The 20,230-nt window shown below is 36.0% G+C and overlaps 1 protein-coding gene across 1 annotated transcript in view; it reads right to left on the reverse strand.

Annotated features, from left to right (window-relative positions):
• LOC134541686 (mutS protein homolog 5-like) overlaps positions 1-20,230 on the reverse strand; it is a 53,113-nt gene that overhangs the window by 6,392 nt on the left and 26,491 nt on the right. The window contains exons 11-16 of the mRNA XM_063385302.1: positions 17,021-17,211; positions 16,137-16,182; positions 13,321-13,459; positions 11,929-12,145; positions 10,948-11,097; positions 6,843-7,055 (exon numbers count right to left, since the gene is read on the reverse strand). Of these exons, the coding sequence (XP_063241372.1) occupies positions 6,843-7,055; positions 10,948-11,097; positions 11,929-12,145; positions 13,321-13,459; positions 16,137-16,182; positions 17,021-17,211 (956 nt within the window). The remainder of the gene's footprint in view (positions 1-6,842; positions 7,056-10,947; positions 11,098-11,928; positions 12,146-13,320; positions 13,460-16,136; positions 16,183-17,020; positions 17,212-20,230) is intronic.

The following is a 20,230-nucleotide window of genomic DNA, read 5'->3' on the forward strand; positions in this document are numbered from 1 at the left end:
GAAAAGCTTGATGATCCTAATATCAGGGCATGGCTGAACAAATACATCGAAGGTGCTGGAGACATGCCACTTGCGAGAACAGTCCGTGAGAAATATGTAGGGGACATAGCCAAATGCAGAATTGAAGATGCCAAAACTGCATTAAAGGACAAAAAAATTGACATACTGTGCGACGAAACAACAGATAAAATGGGTAGGTGTGTATTTGTTGTTTTATTTAGAATTCTGAATCTTCAACAGGATAAACCAGAAATATTTGTTGCAGGAGTTCACTTTCTTGAAGCTGCTAATGCCACAAACTGTGTGAGGGCAATTTTAGATTCACTCAAAATGTACAATGTACAGTATGGTGATGTGCTCTCAGTAGTAACTGATGCTGCTCGTTATATGACCAAGGCTGTTAGTACTCTCGAAGTAATCCTTGGAGACCAGTTAACGCATGTCCAGTGCTGGGCACATAAGTTAAATCTAGTTGGCAATGTCTGGGTGAAAGAGTTGCCTGAGTTGAACAATGCTATGAGCAAAATAAAAAATGTGTTCAACAACACCAGGAAAAGAAGGCACCTGTATGCTAGCTTTCTTGAAGAAAAGCATGGAGAGAAACGTCCATTGTTCCCACTTCCTGTTGTTACTAGATGGAATTCCTGGTTCAACAGCGTTTTTTATGTAGCAGACTACATACATGACATTGTTGATTTCTGCAAAACAGATGAACTAAAGGCAACACAAAATTCAGGGGTTGAGTTTCTGTGTTCACTCACAGAAAATGACATTTCTCTCATTCTTTGTCAAGCTGTCTTTGTGAAAGAGCATGCCAAGAGCCTTGTAGAGCTAATACAGAAACTTGAAGGTTCTTTGTATCCAACTGCCCATTCACTATATGGGGACTTGCAAGGTATAAAAAAAAAATTTGAAAACATCACTCGTGGCATTTATTTTGAGGCAACCAGTAGAGCTTTGTCTAACATGCCCCCCGCTAAAGCTGCTGAAGCTAAAGTGTCCATCACAAGAACAGCAACACAAGCCCTTTCCAAACTGAACTCTCTCATGACAACTGACCCAAGTAGAAAGAGATTTGAAGCAATTCAAATTTTTAGTCAGGAAAGTTTGTTGCTTGCTAAATTAAACCCAGAAATGGTGCAGAAACTGAAAACTGTCCATAGTCTCTACTCCATAAGCACTGAAGAATTAACAGCTGGTTTTGGTCAGCTTCAGGACATTGTTACAAAACAAATGGAAACAGACAATTCAGTGGACGTAGTGAAGTCATTGAATGTAGTAAAGCTGTCACAGCCATTGTTTGCTTCCAGCTGCCTTGAAGCCATCTGGATGCCTTCTGCAAACGTTGACTGTGAACGATTTTTGTCCTCATATAACACAGTCTTAACAGACCGCAGGACAAATTTAAGTGAGGCTAATTTGTGTATCATGGCTACTTTTGCTTTCGAGAGCTAAAGTTTGAGGATTTTGTTCCATGTGTTTATGTCACTATTTTAGAGACTTCATATTTATTCTTGCTGGTTTAGGTACTAAAATATTTTCAATTACTGTATGTAAAAAGTGATGTGTAAATTCGATTGTAAATTACTGCTGCTAGTGCAACTGTACAATGCAAGAATGTGTCCAAAATTTCAAGGTATGCTTAGCTTAATTTTTTTAATTTATAGTGCTAAAACTATTTAAAAAATAACACCGCTTTTGATGTATGATAACACCACTTTTAAGGGTAAATAACAACGAATTTTGCTATAAAATAAACCCCAAAACTGCATGTCTCTATTAATTAGTCTCTGAAAGTTTCATAAACAATAAGTGATAAAAACTATTAATTTACTCTTGAGAAAGTTGAAATTACCACAGTAGGAAACATCTTATTCTGCTGGCAAACTTCCAAACTTCTACCTCCACATCTACCAGGAGTCACTCCAAAATTTTACAATTTGTAGCATTGCACAATGAGGATTTGTGATATACGTATATTTTTTTTTGTCATAAGAATATTAAGAATCCCTTTGATATGAAAGATAGTAATTATTTAACATGTAGATAAGGATAGTTCAGAGCTGTTAAGAATTGTTATTAATTACTTTGGTTAAATTTCATGGAAAGCCTTAAAATACTTATTTCCTTGAGATACTTAATTATTAATTTGAGGGTTAACTCCAGTTCATAATAATTAATTTTGATATTTGATAATTATTGTCAGTAATTGTTTTGTTTAAAGCAGTATCGATTATAATTTTACAGGACATCATTTTTAAACAAAAGTTTTTAATATGGTATGAATTTCAACTTTGTTTACTAAAATTTTGAACATTGTATTGGAATTTTTTGGGTAATTTTATATTCTATTGGATATTGCTAGTGTAATATCTTGAGAATAGTCTGGAAGGTACAGAAGGAAGAGCGGACAGGTGCGATACTCTGGTGCCAGAAAGTTATTTTTCACTTTGTAAATGCGTGTTTGGGAGTTACGCATCACGTTGTACGCACAGCTGTAGCGACCGTCTGGAAGGGTCTCTGGAGGCTACCACTAGCCAGCCAATCAGGGCGAGCCCTGGCGTCAAGTGATGTGCCCGTACGAATTTCCTTATATGGTCATGTTTTGGAATTATGTGCGCTGATTGGTCAGTTGGCCCACGGGGTTGCCTCCCTTGTTTTCACCTTTACAAGGGAAGGTAATCTCGTCGACCAAGTCACTTGTTGCTCGATCGTCGCCGAACTCGGTCGCGTCGTCGGCAAATCGCAAGACAAATGGAGATTTACTAAGAGATAATTTAAGGCCTAGGGACTGGGGCCAGGCCGTAATTTTTCAACCTAAGTTCATTTTTTTCGGACAAATTAACTAGAAATTTAGGCCCTAGGCGTCGGCATCGGCCCGACTTCGTGTGATTTCGGTCCGCGATCGACGGTACCTTGAGTTATGTAATTAACCAAGGGACATTACTAAGTTTTTTTTTTTCTTTGACGAGTGACAAGACTCCTCGACCATCAACGGCAAGATGTATGGTGCTGGGGTATGTATTTGGACCTCATCCTATCAAAATTCAAAGACATCGTTAAAATTTGTATAAGAAAAGACAAAAACTGTGCAAGTAACGAAGTTTTTCTAACTAAATTCATTTGTAAAATTGTGTATTGAGGCCATGTAACAATGAGAAAAAACATTTTTTTTTAAAGAAATAAACAAAGATAATTTAATAAACTCTTTTATTTCCAAATAACGCAGAACCTCAGGAACATTGTTTGTTTTGTTTTGTTACGTTTCTCTGTGTGCTTAGCCGGGCAAAAACATACAACGTAACAAATTACGTACAAGAATAGCGTAAAATCCAATAGTGTGCACTACCATACCTTGTTTTGTTCCAAACTTTTTATAAAAAACTTCTCTATAATCCATCCAGACCCTTCAGTTTTGTTATACTGAGGTTTTTTTTGTAATGCAGGGACGTAGCCAGGGGGGAGATCAGTGGGGTTGGGACCCCTCCCTTCAAAGTTTAAATATTAAAAAAAAACTATTGAAGATAGAATAAGAAAATTACAGAAACTTAGCTAGCATAAGGTTAGAGAGAGTTTTATTTGGAAGGATTATTGTAATCCTTATAGTGGGCTACAATAATTGCATTTCCTCCCACACACCTAGCCCAACATGCCTCATACACAAAAGCAGCAAGAAGTCTCTATTTAATGCCGGTTTGTACACGTGTTAGCTGTAAGCATGTCTTTCATGCATTTAATAGTATGAATATATTTATGACTTATTGTTGAATTAAGAAAAAAGTGTTATAAAAAATTTAATAAAAACAAAATATAAAAAAAAATGTGTTAATTTTTCCCCCCCCAAGAAAAATCATTACTTAAATTTATATGTGTAAATGTTGGACTTATACAAGTATACTGTTCCTTGAGATTTTAGTGTGACAGTTTTCTATTAAAACTCAATTAAAAAGAAAACTTACTCATAAAAAAATGATAAAACAGTTATACTGGACCACCTCCTTCACAAATTCCCAGTTACGGCTTTGTGCAATGCACATGCAGTTGTCATAGTAATGTCTTGCTGAAAGCTTTTTGCAGCCAGGTTGCTAGAAAGCTCGCGAGGATTCCAGCTCAGTTAAACAATGAAGTCATCATATGCTTTTAGGATTATCCTTTTAAAGTGGAGTGCCCCTTTAATTTTTTTTTTAAGGTATAAAGTATACAAAAATAAAGTTCATAATGGAATGTGCATTTCCCTAACAGATATTCTGGTGTCAGTTCAGATTAAGTAGAATTCATAATTTATCATGTGAGATGGAAAAAAAAGAAGAAAAAGAATGAGTAACTTTTAATTATTGTTAAAGAAAACACAAAATTACCTGAAGCTAAATATGCCTAGTGAATTTTTAAAGAATATTCATAATGTATTTGAAGAAACTTTGTATAAATTACATGATAAAGGAATGTGTTCTTTTTATTTACTTATTTATTTGTTTTAGTTTCATGTCTAGTGGACAGTGAGGTCATTAGACAGGGCAACACGTGACAAACAGACCAAGGATTTCGGGGGAAGGAAATGGTCATGACTTATCGTTGTAACTTGTAAGGAATCATCCCAGTGTTTGCCTGGGTTATTTCGGAAACCCGTGGAGCAAGGACGTCAGGATGGCCTGACTGGGATTGGGACCCGGGTCCCCCTGAAAGCTAGTCCAACGTTTCACCACTTCTCACTCAGGAAGTGCAGAATATCTGAAAGCCTGGTGGCAGTTGAATTTATTCTCGAATGAGGACAACAAATACTAGTCCCGGTTAGTACATCATGCATGAACAGCTATGAAAATTCGAATCATTCAGAAAGTAAATGTTTATGAACCATGCCCTTATTCAAAGGCGGTTTAATAGTGATGTGACAGTTCCGGTTCTTAGTTCTCCGTTCCACCCGTTCGCAGCAAATTAACCTGCATTGAGAACCGTAAGTGTGATCCCGGTACCACTAAAAGCTTAAAAGCTAAACCTTTTCCCAATGAAAACTTATACTATTGCCAGCAACCATACATCTTTCTAACTTAACTTTAAGCCAATGAATAACTAGCTGCTATCAGCATACCTGTGTGACACCAGAAAGTAAATGTTTGCAAATCTCTGAAATTGCCTGTGGCACTTGCCTGCCCAGACAGAAATAAAATGCCAGCATAAAATGTTGGAACATAAACTAAAAAGGTATTTGTGTTCAGATCCAACCCCTTTTTTGTCCCGCTTATTCTAGGAGACAGGGAATATTATTTCAATTGAAAATAGAGCTAAGGTTAAAATAACACAGGCTCAATACTGACCCTGCAAAAAAAAAAAACAGCCGTTAATGTCCGTTACCAGATATTGCCGCACTACAGGATGCAAGTACAGTGCTGATCCAGCTAATAATCATACGTGAAGCAACTATGCTACCTAGGGGGCGAGACCAGTTTGTAGTCAGATTATGGTAGAGTGGGGTGCAGATGAATTATCAAACAAATACAATAGAATCCCGTTATAGCGAGCACGGTAGTAGCGAAAACACGGCTATAACGAGGTCTTTTTGAGGAATTTACGGCGTTATCGGGTGAAGCGCGCTTTGGTTATTTGTCTGCTTTATCTCCACCCCTCTCGCTCGCCGCTAGACATCTTGCCGTTGACGCTGTCACATTCTTCAGCCTTGCAGTCGCCACATAAGTGCGTGGCTTTAAAAATAGAATCCCGTCCTTTCTTTTATCAAACTTCCATTAGTTATCTGTGCCTGCGACTTCACAGTCACAGCATCACTGGCTGGCTTCAAGGCCAAGGTATGCTCGAGTCGAATAAACCAAGCCTTTGAATATACATATACTTGTACACATTTCTTATTATTCCCGCCATTCAACATGACACTGTGCACTTTTTAAAAAAAAATATAAATGCTCTTAATCAATTTGTTGGGACATTTTCATTAACGAATAATAACATTGTTTATAACTATGTTAGGCCAAAAAAGTCAGAGCCGTCGTTATACTTGTTGCTAATTGATCGCATTAATAATACACAAATACACAAAAATTGTTTGGAATTATTTCGGTCGTGACACGTTTACAAACACGTCACGTTATTTATTTTACTATCTGACAAATAGTAGGCACTACTGTATTTATTTCCGAATCGCTAGGACAGTTTTCTTGTAACTTTTGTTTCGGTCAGTTGTTGGGGTATCTGTCGGGGAAAGGGGTGGTGATGGTTTGAGTTTAATCCCAAATTTATTTTCTAAAAAAGTTAACAGGTTTCTTTAAATGAAAAAAGTATAGTTTTCCAGCGACTATTTCGTTTGAGGCGTACGTGCGTTGCCACACTCCTGCGTTTTTGTAAGGAATTAAATCGTCGAGCTACACTAGCGCCGCTTGTTAGCAACATCCCGAACCAACATGGCCGCCAGCAGACAGCCCGCATCGACAATAGATAGCAGGATAATGCTGTGTCGGCTGCTGGCCAAGTCGAGTAATCGATTGCGGGCTCAGATGCTATACTTACGTGGCGTGGTAGGGTATTCTGGTTATTTTGACGCAATCAGTGATCACATCCGTACTTGTGGGGTATCGTTTTAAAGAGAATTCACACATCTGCTCACAGAAATTAAGATTTCGTTAATATAACCTGTTATTTTCCAATTATACAGGTTTAAACACAATTTTTATGCTATTTTCGGTTAATTTTTATTTTTGGGGGGCCAAAATCTATCCAATTCGGTTATAGCGAGGATCAAACCCGGAACCGTGACACCTCACTATAACGGGACTCTAGTGTATATACCATTTACCAGCATGTACTGTATCTTTGGTGTGACTGTGAAGGGGGGGTACCTGGAAGGAGAGCAGAGGCGAGGCTGGCAGCAGCGTGGTGATCTGGTGGAAGTGCGTGGAGACCAGCACGTGCGGGCAGTTGGAGCCACGCGACAGGTAGTGGCGCAGGCAGGCAGTCAGCAGGGCGAGCCCGTCCAGCTCCGCCGTGCCCTTGCCGAACTCGTCTATCACCACGAGGGAGCTGGGCGTGGAGCAGTACAGCGACAGCGACATCTGCGCACCCCTGTCGCTGCAGCTTCCCACACTCACACATCCTCTTTACTCTTTATCCCCCGGCATGCCCAACATTCATGTACTTTTAATTGGGAAAACAAAGAAAAATTAATATACAGCACAGGGGGCAAAACAAAACAAAAAAATCTACCATTACACAAAAAAAATAATAATAATAATATCAAAGCGAACAGTGGCCAGTGTGGTTCTACTCTCCCCCCCCCCCCCCCCTTTCCCAAATGAAATTAAATTCTGTGAAAGCTTCTGTACGAAAACAATTTGTAATGAGTTTCTCTATAGAAAATTAAAATACAAATGTGTGCTGGTCTTCTTAAAAGAATCATTACTCAAACGTACGCGTGCAATAAGAAAACAGGAAACGTTGTTACGAAGTGTAAAGCCAGTAGCCACGATGAACTCTTTGAGCTTGAGCTAGAAAATGCTGGGTAGCTCAGTAACGCGACCTGGCAGCCAAGGTCGGCAGTCGGAATCCAACCAGAGAAAATCTGAAATGTGAGAGGCTTGCTTCGTACCGGAATACAGAATGTAGCATATCACAGAATGCTCAATTAAAGAGATTTCACAGTACCAACCTCTGAGGTATTTAAAAAAAAAAACATGCAAGAATAAACAACTCAAATTACATGATACAGTAAATCCATGTTAAGATGTTTCTCAATATAGGTACATTGAAATTTAGACTTACTATCACGGAAATTTTTTTTTAGGGATGTGCGAATCCTTGATTTTCAGTTTGGTTCGAATCCGACTTGAATCCCTGGCAATATTTGAGGTATGAATCCGATTTCGAATATTAAGCACAGAATAATTAAAAATAACCGATTAATTTAAAAAAGTGTGTTCTTTTTTTTCTAACTGTAACTACTGGCAATTATTTCTTATACTGAGATTGAAATGTAAAATTAATAATAAACACTCTAAACAATGAAAACCAAAACATGAAGCAAGTTTCAAATATTCTCTACTTGGCCTATCTAATTCAATTGGTTTTTACAAGTTTCTGTTCCATGAATGCTTAAAGACAGCTCATTTCTAGGCCTACATTGATATGTTTTGGTGCAGTTTGAAGTACATAATTAACTGTATATCATATTCATTTATGTAAGAACTTAGTTGTAGCGGTAATGTAAGCAAGCTAAAGCAGTATTTTTTAATATAAAAATAATACAATATTCTATGAATACTGCAACTGACTGCAAATTGCAAATCAAGCAAAAGATGTTGGGCTCCTTTTTTTTATACATCTAAATTTATTATCAATAGCATTGTTCACAATAATAATGATATAGGCTAGTACAACATGCCTACAACAATTTATAAGAACAAAAACAAAAGTAGTTGGTAACTTGTAGGTATGTAATTGTTTTTAGTTTGTAGTTTGCTATATGACGATATTCGTGATTACAGTTTAAGCTCTCGATATGTTGAAATTATTTTAATGTCACTGTGTTAATTATTTAATTTACATTTTTTTCTTTGATAGATCATATAAATACTTACGTAATAGTAGCCTAATTTAATTTTTCACTGCTAGTATTTTTAAGCCTATTAAATAAATTTATAACGTTTGTGAATATCCGTAATACTGTTCGAATCCATGTACATACAATTCCGGGTTCGGGTAGTCGTGGATTCGAACTGTACCCGAAAATATCGGATACCCGCACATCCCTAAAAATTTTCAAAAGGATAAAATTGTATCTATTAATAGGGTAGGTGCTAAATTTTTTAAACTTATTATGCAAATGCTTAGTAAGATTTGTCTGCCGAGTCCTAAGTTCGGAATTTTTTGAAAATTTAATGCACTTCACATACAGAAGACTATGTTTAATTGAGAAATAATACTTCACTCCATGACATTCTTGTAACTAGGGATCTGTGAATTTGACTCTTTTTTTTAAATTCTGAGTGAAGTCAAAGAGACAAAGGAAGCTAAAAGATAATACCTACAAAGACAAAGGAGAAGGAACCTAAACAGCTATTTAATTACTTTAAACTTTATGTATCAATTATCAAATAACAAAAGCTATATTAATTAAGTATGTAAAATAATTTAAACATTTTTACTAAGCAGAAGTACAAAACATTCAAAACTAAATTAACATTAATTAGACCATGCCCGGAGAAATACAAATCACGAACACAATAATCACTAGGAGACGATAAACTGTAAGAAGGCAATGTAACACTTCAACATTACGTTTCCTGTTCTTGTTTCATGTGATCAATAGGTTGTCAGTAACAATGGCTGATAAGGAGTAAGGTGGTACAATAGTGTTGGGCATGAACTACGAATGGTATGGCAAGTCACTCGGAAGGTTAGGGAAGTGGAAGGTAGGCATCTGCAAATCCTGTTTTTATTATTTGAATTGAATTTAGAATAACAAGTAAAATTATTTATGAATATTGAATATTTTTCAAATCAATTTTAAACATGATGCAATACCATATTTTTGACGTGACAACGTCTAATAAACGATGAACGCCGGCTGCACTCACGAAAAAGTGTCCCGTAACGCACATTGTCCCAACACGCTGTGACACGTTATGCTCATTGTATGCTTGCGCCGCATCTATCTCTCTTCCACTCAATTGGAACAACCATCGATTTGACTTTTTCGAGGCACATTAAACTTGAAACACTCCCATTCGTTTCCTACTTTTCCTATCATCGTCCTATCCTTAACAGAATAACACAGATTGGAAGAAGTTAAATAGCAAACATGTATAAAAATTATAGTCCATATAATCTCTTCGTTAAAGTAGTAAACATATTTATTAATGAGTGCAAATAAAAGAAAATTTATCAATTAAATTGTAGATTTCATTTCACTCCTTCTTGTATCCATACAAAATAGTGATAATTCAATAAAAATTATTCAATTTTATTCATAAAAGTATGCAACCATTTCATCAATGTTTTGTAATGACGTTGTCACGTAAAACTATCGTCCGTAAACCGACTTTAGACAACCATTTTTTTTTTGCACCTTACAAAGCCCAAGAAAGACTGATGCAAAATAATTTTAAATGAAAAAGAGAGAAATATTCATAAATGGAACCATAATAGTATGGTGTAAAATGCAAGAAAATAAATTTACAAAAAACCAGGCAATGTATTTTTAAACCAGTAAAATTTTTTATTTTAAACATTATTTTGTTGATAAAACTGATTGTTTACATAAAAATAGAATATTTATAATTTTTAATAATAATCGCATTATTTGTTACACATCAAAAGCATGTTGAAGAAAACAAATCCAAATTTCTCAATAAATATTTTGGCTTAATGTTGATATATGTTACACCTTTTTTTTTTCATTTATATTTTTCATCAATTTGGTGTATAAATTGCTAACTAAATAATTTGAAAAATTATTCAAGATGAAATAAATTGAATATCAAATTATTCACAAATACAAAATATTTTTCTAATACAGAAGTCTTCATTAACCGAGTTAACTGTAGTAACCTCAGATACGAGTTAACTGCGGTAACCTCAGATAAGCAAAATCTCGGATACCGCGGACATAATGAGAAAATCGTCTTGGTTTCCTGATGGCCTGTTGGTATCATTTTTCAGGGTGAAATTTTTTCCAGCTTTTACTTTGGTGTAGATTATTTCTTGTTACTTAGTGACAATAAATGGCATCTTTGAGGTTATTTTTTCTTTAGGCTTTCAACAACATTTAGATCATTTTCCATGTCCTCTAGAAAATGTTTCAAGAGTCTTTGCTGGTAATGGTGCTTTAGGTTGGCTCGGATAATAAGGAAGCTCGGTTATTCAAGACTTTAAAGTAGTCGCAGATCCCTAGTAGAAGGTGATCCGACCTGTCTTGGGTGGAGGGGGGAACTACAAGTGTGAGATTACCTGCTGCAGGTCGATGATGAAAGCAGACAGCTGAGAGGCGATGGACTCGACAGTCTGGATGCGAGAGTGGATGTGATCCAAGATGCCGATTGTCGCAGAGCTGGCTGGAACGTAGCTGCCGATGTGAGCCATGTACGATATCAATGCCACCTGCAAATGTAGTGCAGAGTTAACATTACTGTACAAGAATTATTAAAGCATATGAAAAGTCTTTCAATTGCACAATAATTGTATGACGTGAAAATACACCTGCCTGGTGTGAAAAGATTTAAAATCTAAACATTTACTAGCACATCTTAGCAAGTACGTAAAAAATTTTAAAATGTTTAAATACTGGGTTTCACAAAATTTTGACAAACCATTCAATGAAACATCACATAAGCTTGTAGAGTGAGCGTGGTTATGTTGAAAGTTGGACATCATGTGATTACAGGGTTCTATCTGGCTATTCGGGGATAAAACCCATCATCGGCTAATACTTCCAAAATGGTTCTTCATCAAAATGTTTGTTGGTCTCCTTCTCTGTTTGTTCTAGGCATTTCTGCCTGGGATGAGATAATCTACCATTTCAGACAAACATTACTTCTGCCTTACAGTTAACAATGGTGTAGAGAATTATTAACCCTCTGATAGTTTGACTGTTGCGCAGAAAGTAGCGACGGTGCGAGATAAATGTTCACCGATTGTTCAATGGTTATCCAGTATACTGTTATGGATTGAAATTTTCTGAAATATGCTTTTTTTCTTCTTATTATGTTTATCCATCATTTAGCAACATAGTTTTTGAGATATTTACTATTTGAGCAACATGGTTCGATGGTGGCATAGAAGCATAGTTTTTTTTTTATTCAATGGGAGACGTGATTGGTGGCGAGGAGGAACACTGACCTGTTGTAGATTACCTTATTCAGAATTGGAAATGATCACACAATTTTGTTTCATGTCTACATCGGCAGTGTGATCATGAAGTTGTGAGCGTACCTGCTTGAGATAGACGCTCTTGCCACTGGCGTTCGGCCCGGTCAGCACTTTCATGAGGCTGTGAGTGCCTCCGGAACAGGTGTCATTGGGGACGAAGTTGTCGATGCAAAGCTCCTGGAGCGGGTGGCGTCCGTCCTTGATCTCCAGCATCTGCTCTTTCCTCAGAGCAGGGCGGCAGTAGCCGTTCTCTCTGGCCACCGTCGACATGGACACCAAGCTGCACACACCAACGGAAGTGGGAAAAGATTAGGACTTGACTTCTTGCCCATTTCGAGGTCATTACAAGTGACGAGGATGGAACAGTGGCTGATTTGTATTGGTGGGAGGCAAGGGAGTACCCTGAGAAAAAAACCCACCACTTCACTGCGACGTCCAATCCATTTTCCACTTGTACTGCACAAATGATCCAACATTAACTACATGCACCTTGTCATACCTAAAATATGTTGTTCATCATAAAGTCATCAACATATAAAATTCAAACATATAAAATTTTTCTTTAATTTATATCGTATGATAATAGATAATACATTTATGATTTAATTACCTAATTATTTTTAAAATAAGCCATTGATAGTTTACACTATATTTCTTAGAGAAAACAAGAAGAACAGACAAAGAAAGATGAATACACAAACACACAGAAAATATAAAAATACATTTTTTTCAGTCATACTTAGCATTATTTCAATTTAAAATATCATCAAAAACAATTGTATTGACATCAGTTATTAACTAAAACTAATTCACTCAAATGTTACCAGGAGTTGTGTTTGCACAGGAATCATGCAAGTCATATGGATACGTATAGTTCTCTAGCTGTATCTACTATCTTAGGCTTGCTTGGGTCCAAATACTATATGCTCCCTCTAATGTTTGGCATTATTGAGAGCATCTTCCAAGAGCATATGATATATTCATCATATGCAAGGATATCGTTTGGAAGAAGTGGAACCACTTGTGGTAGGTGCACCATGATTCGGTACTAAACTATGATCAAAGTTCTGCCAGTTTGTTATTCCCACTGAAGCTCTATCCGACAAGCAGTTTGTCAAAAATAGTAGATGCCAACTGCAAATGAGTAAGATTTTAACAGTTTGGTGGTGCGCCTCATAACACTCAATATATATGCGTAAAGCTCATTGGCAAGGTGAGTAGGATAAGCCTAGATTAGGAAATTTCATTCTCTTCTCATCATCATTGACAAGGCACAGAGGATGAAATTAGGAGAATGTGGTGGCAACTAATTCTTTGTCTGATGAACACCGTGTGAAGTGGGGTGGTATTACTCAAACTATACTGTGCACATCATTGCATGAACGAACAGGTACAGAAACACATTAGAGATAGAAAAATAAATTGTTACGTACATCGTACGAACTGAGAACCTACCAGTCAAGCTCGGCTGCCAGTTGAACCATTTCGTGAAGTGGGACAATCTTCTCTCGCACGTACTCCACGAGATTCCTGATTAAACGCTTCTCGTGTTGTACGATGCTCACCATCATGTCGCCCAGAGTAGCATCCAACTCTGGAGACAGTTACGTAACTATTACACCGACATGAAGTCCACGAAACAGTGATGTAGCATTACTAAGGGAAAGTAAGCAGGAAAATATTGAAAATATTTTTACGTAAAAGTTTTTTCTTAATTTCACGTAACATTCTGTAGACAGTCTGTATGAATACTAATTCTGGTTCTGACTCCGCCAATTTTACCAATCAAAGGATTTAGAACGTAATGGTTTTGGAATCGAAACTGGTTGATTCTTCCCGTAATTTAGTAGTATTTATAAGTGATGTACAGCTGTAATCGTTTAAGAATTGGTATCGGGGATCGGCCGATATTCCCAATTTTCTAGATTTTCAATGTATTTATTTCCAACCGACAATTAAAAAACTAATACTTGAGAAACCATTACATGTGAAAAAAAGAAAATTTTTAGCCATTTTCTGATACCTATTTATAGTTCTGCAAGCATCTATTACTTAATTTTATGCCATAAAATACAATTTTTGTAATTCAAAAAAATCCTTTTAATAAAGAATTTTATCAAGGTACTGACATTTCTTACAAATGTTGAATTTCTGTAGACTTGCATTGTGATTATTGTTGGGTATATGCAGTTTAGATAATAATGCATCGGTCAACAAGTACCGATTGTATTTTACTACACATGATAAACATCACACAAACGGCAATGGCCGCGACATACACATACTAACCGGATACAGGAAAAAAAAAACAGGAGTGGGGATACAAGAGTCAAGTTAAGGTTTAAACAATTTACAAACCAACAATTATTTAAAAAAAATGAATTGCTTTTGTATTGGTTATTGGATCTGTTAAAGAAATGAATCTGTAATTGGATCTGTATTGATTTTTATCCATATCACCAATCATAAAAAAAAAAAACACCACCACCACATACCACCACCAACCACAACAACACCAACACCAACACCACCACCACCACCACCACCACTAAAAAATTTTTTGTTTTAACAAAAACCTAACATAGTTTCATGTTTATAATAAAGCATATAGTAGCTGGAATTAATCTTTGAATTCGAAAGCAGTCTTCCAATAAGCCTTCATAAAAATGAAGTTTTAATATTCTCTAAAATAAAACTAATAATTCAAAATCTTGCCTCTGCATTAATTAACATTTTAGGCAAGCAACTGCTGAAAGTGTGGTGTGCTGCTTTAGACTGTACTTCTACTGTTCATGTGAGAGACATGTCAATGGTGTCTCAGCTATAACTTTCACTTAAAGGTGCAAGTGGCTAAATCTCCAACTCATATTTTAGCAATAACGAAGGAAATAGAAAGGAAAAAAAAATTGTCTCCTGCATCATCTAACCCAGTAAAACATAGGATTGTGCGATTCTTCGGAAAGATAAAGTCGAATCGAAGACTAATTTTCTTTGACTTTGTCTTAGAGAAAATTTTAAAAATTGGAAAATTCCGAAGGTTGTTTTGTTAGAGCAAAGCAGTTAAAAAGCTGTATTGATGTAGCCTTTTGGTGCCGTAAATAACAATGCTGTGTTGACTAACTGCAGCTTTTAGCGGGAAGGAACCATTTCAGCCATTACAAATGGATGAGAACTGTCAACAATGTTTCTCGGGTAGCTAATACACAGCAGTGACCTGATGGTTGCACACTTCCCCCCACCCCCTTGCCAAGTGACTGATGTGTGATGATGCTTCTCTTTTGACAGCTCAAGCAATAATTTCTTCAACTTAGAAACTTAGTAAAAAAAAAAGTCGACTTACCGCTCACGAAGTCCAAATAAACCTGCTGGCGCCTTTCACACAAGCGCACACGCATTGGGAGAAGGGAAGAAAGAATTAAAAAAAACTAGCTAAACTTTTACTACACACTGTTCAAGATGAGGGGAAACATTTGGCAGATGTTCAGTGAACATTTAAACTTTAGTAGTTGGATAGTATTATAAAATTAACAAAATAAATATTTATATAGGATATCATATAGGATTAGAAAGTCTGGTAACAGTAATAAGATGTCATAGGCTGAATTTTTGTTACATTCCAGACTGGCCCAGCTAGATAACCAAAAATAGTAACAAACACATTTAACAGTTATTGTTATGAGTTGATGATTTTGAGAATTATTTTGAAGCAAGTCTTTTAAACATAATTTGAGTTCCACAATTTGGTTATAAAAAAGGCATTGTTTTTGTAATTTTGCTTACAAAATATTGTTTGAACAGTATTTTGATATACTAATCTTCGTAAAAAAAAATAAAAGTTTGCTCTCAACTTGCAGGCAGTTCCATTTACAAATGGCTTAATTTCATTTGATTCTTTTAGCTCGATCCTGCATAAAAAAAAATAATGTCCCAGCTTTACTAATTGTGTATAGATATTTATTACTATTTATTTATTTATTTATTTATTTATTTATTAATATCCACCTACCAGTCTAAATGTTCACTGAACACCTGTTAAAAATGTCTTCCCTCATCTTGAACAGTGTGGTGTAAACATTTAGCTATTTAGTCCCTCCCCCCTCCCAATGCTTATGTGCTTGTGTGAAAGGTGCCAGGTTTATTTGGCCTCCGTGGGTGGTGAGTAAAACTTTTTTTTTGTTACCTACTTTGATTCAACGTAGACTTTCCGAAGCTTCGCACACCTCTAGTACATATTTATGTTGACAAATTATATAAAAATGCTTGGTTCTCACCACGGCATCTAGGAGACTTGAAGTGAGCAACTTCTGATGCAATGAACTAAAACAAAAACCAATGAATAATGAAAAAACTTCAGATCAACAAGCAAAAGCAAAAGTTAAGTTTAAAAATTATGGTTAACCTACATAAAGCCATATCTCCAGTAATAAAATTCTTGCAATTTATGCCTGTAACCATGTGCTAAAAACATATCCAATAAGTCTGTTGGCAGTATGGCGGGAAAAAAAAATCCTGACATCAATGGCTTTCATGTTTCTGTTCTCTCAAATCACAGCTTTTCTCTCTGGCCACTAGGTCCTTGGGTCAAAACTCTTAGTCACTAACTAGCAATCTGCCTTTGTTTTTCACTGCCCGAGGAATGTAATGCAATCAGAAAAACATAGTGAATGCACATCCAATCGCTACACCAAAGAAAATACTAGGGATGATTTGATTGCCCCTTCCAAGCCCAAAATTTTATTTTATCTATTAAAGTTCATTATTTAAGACCATAGATTTGTAAGTATTCCAAGGCTAACTCTGACTTATTCCATGTAATGTTTTGCAACTGCATCTTTTCTTTGCACGATGGCCGCTCCAGAGAAGTGTTCCAGGAGCCACTGTGCACATCTGCACCAGATTTGTTTGTACGAAGTGGAACTTCACGTCTCGACGAGGTAATCAGGTCACAGACACATGTCGGAGATGTTCAGCATGGCTTAGTAAGGTATCATCCCAGCCAACCAAAACCTGGAAGGCTGGACAAGGGTCCTTTGGAAAGTGAATTCAGTGTCTTAACACTGCATACCAAAATATTTTTTATTTACACACTTGTTTTTCTTCTACGAGCGCTAACACGTGTGCACTGAAGTGACGCCGAGATGTGGAAGCTCCGTACCATGAACTCAAGTCCTGGGATCTGCAGATCAGTGTCTTGCAGGTTCGGTGCCCAGAAGGGCACTGCGATCAGGAACCCGATCTCCGGCACGTAGATCGTGGAGCAAGTCTGGATGTAGGCGGGCAGGTCCTCCAGCTCCATCTCGGCCATCCGGCTCAGCACGTTCCTGAGGCCCCCGTGCTCTTGCTTCTCTGCGCACAGACCAGGGCGACTCGCCAGACCTGACACGCAGGGGCAAACAGTCACTGGACTCAAGGGAACTGGTTTTCTCCCTTCTTCTCCTCCTTTTTATATTCTGAATCTGTTATTCATGTGTGATCTTCAGAGACCAACTTCTACCCACATCTACGGTGTTATGCTTTGTCCGCCAATATTTTATTTATTTTTATTTCTAACATGCCTGGCTAAAGTTAAAAAAAAAATCATATAATGGGCACAACATTATATAAAAACACTGATACTAGCAAAGTAATAACACATGACAATGGACAAATAAATGGATAAAATACTACAATGATAAAATTAAAAACAAAAACAAATATACCAGTATCATATTAATACCAAACAAAGAAACAAGCATAACAATATTTAAAAGACATTGATGAATAATTTACAAAAAACGTTATAGAGTAAATGCAGGGTAACTAACATATGTATCAGGTTAAATACAAAGTAGATGTAATGCTGTAAAACTAAACTACTATAACATAAGGTTAGGATAAATGAGTTAGTAGTAACAACTACTAACTTATCGAGTTAATTAACAAGTTTTTCTAAATTTTTAAAATTGGAAGTGAGTGTAAAGACAATAACATTCTTTTTGTAAAGTGTGCACACGGTTGAGTCCAGTATTATCAAGAATTTATTTGCATCTAATTTTAAAGCTATAACAATTTTTAACAAAAAGTGAATCTAGGTATGCTCTTCTGCCTGAAAGAACTAAGTTAGATTGAAAAAAAAAAGTTTCCGATCTATAAAGTTTGTATGTTTTATTTTGAATTGATCAATTTTATTTATATCGGATGATTTGATAGCATTCCAAATTTTGAACAATATTCTAATTTAGATCTAATTAGTGAAAAATAAAGAGAAAGAATAGAATCAAAATTAGTAGCATAAAACATGATGTATTTGACTAATGCTTAAGTTCTGGAACTACTGATTAATTAGGTGATTAACATGCTGATGAAAATATAATTTGATATCTAAAATTATGCCAAGATCTTTTAAGTGGATTATGTGAGAAATATAGTATTATCTATTTTGCAATCATATTTAATAGGTAAATATTTCCTAGTGAAATATATGATTTTTGTTTTCTCGTTATTAAAAGATACAAAATTAAGTTTACACCAATTGAAAATTGCATTGATGTCAGTTTATAGTAATAGACAATCATCAAAAAAGTTTGTTTTACTACAAATTTGGAAGTCGTCCCTTAAATACGGTGACACCCATTAATTGTTCTAACATACAAAAGTGAATCCCCATACCACATCGATGAGGTTGAAGGCAGCATGCATTGATACGTGGCACACACTAAATTATTACAGAACTGCGAACACTAATCTCGGTAAGTGCGTGTGTCTGGTGACATCCCGCCAGCCCTCAGGTTTATTCAGTATACACTTCTTTCGAAACACAGGCCTTTGCTTGTCTGACTTCATGTCAGGAAAGTGTTGTTAAGGGCCCCACAACCTACAACTCCTGGATGTCAGAACCTCCTCTCACTGACGGATGAGGCAGGACATGCTACAGTTAGCCGATGGAGGTGGAGCCAGATCTGGACCAGCCAACCGCAAGGAGATCCTGATTGCTCTCCCATCACCCCGGTATGGCAATGAAAGTACTGGAAGTGTGTAATATATACATGTACAACTCAAGACATGCTAATCCACAACTTACATCTCCTCAGATATACTATCACTAGGGACAACATTATATGGTGAGTTACAAAAAAACCAAAATAACATTGAAAAGCATGTCGAAGCACCGCATACCACCTAAATGCACGTTAATACGTAATACACAATAGCACCAAAATTGAAGTTATATAATGGAATTAAGCAGCATTTAAACAAAACTTAATTCAAATCACAAAAAAAAGTAATCATTTAAAGTTTTAAAATCATTATTTCCGAACAAAAATTGTACCAAAGTGCATAGATTAGAAAAATTAATTAAATTTGCTTCATTGTTCATCTCTTATTGAATCACTTTAAACTTTTAAGCCAAAAACTCTCGCCAATTTTTTTTTACTGTTATTCTGAATGTATGTGTTTTAGGCCAATTTATGAAATATTTTATCGTAAAAATGCATCTTACAGATACACTATTTTGGTGGAGTAAGTATTAAAAACAGTAGGTATTTAAAAAAATAAAAACAATGACATTGAATTCTTCTCTTTTAAAAATGAACCCCTATTATTATGATTTATTTTCTCAATATCGTAGAGAGGCCAAAAGTCTCATTTCTCGGGACAAAAATTTTTGGCTACAAAATCTTAACAATAAAGTTAAAAAAAATCCAAAAAAATTTTGGCGCTATGTAAAAATTATGAAAGAAGGATACAGACAGAAATTATCACTTAAAATCAATGATAACGTTACCAATGACCCAGTACTTATTGCTAACAGTTTTGCACATCATTTTTCTAGTACACCTATCCCTCACTTAGCACGACTAATTCGTTCCTAAAAATGCTCGTGTTATTCGAAATCGCGTATTCTGAAGCATTAGTTTCCATAAATAGCAAGGCTAATTTATTTAATGTGTTCCAAAATTGTGTAGGAAAATATACTTTACGTAATACAAATGTGCTGAATAAAGCTCAACTATAAATATGTCTCACCATTTATCTTTATATGCCTCGCATCGCACTTTGTATGACAAATACGACACCGTGTAACTGGAGATACGTAGTTATGTACTTTATCGTCAGTCGGCTGGCTGACTTGCCCGCCCGGGCGTGACCTTCAACACACGTCGCGTACCTTTCCAAACCAATCTTTACTGACAGTGAAACCGATGTTACTGTCCGGATAATAACATTTTTATTTTTCAAAAAATTGAAGTGCTTATTTGCGTATCACACCAATCCTGTCAGGCGTTCATTTAACAACCTTTTCCACGTGAACCTATTTGTTCATTTCTGTTCCGGTATCCAATGTCAAATATATTACCGTTAGTACAACCAACAACATCAGACT

The sequence above is a fragment of the Bacillus rossius genome (assembly GCF_032445375.1).
Source record: "Bacillus rossius redtenbacheri isolate Brsri chromosome 4 unlocalized genomic scaffold, Brsri_v3 Brsri_v3_scf4_1, whole genome shotgun sequence".
Classification (NCBI taxonomy): domain Eukaryota; kingdom Metazoa; phylum Arthropoda; class Insecta; order Phasmatodea; family Bacillidae; genus Bacillus; species Bacillus rossius.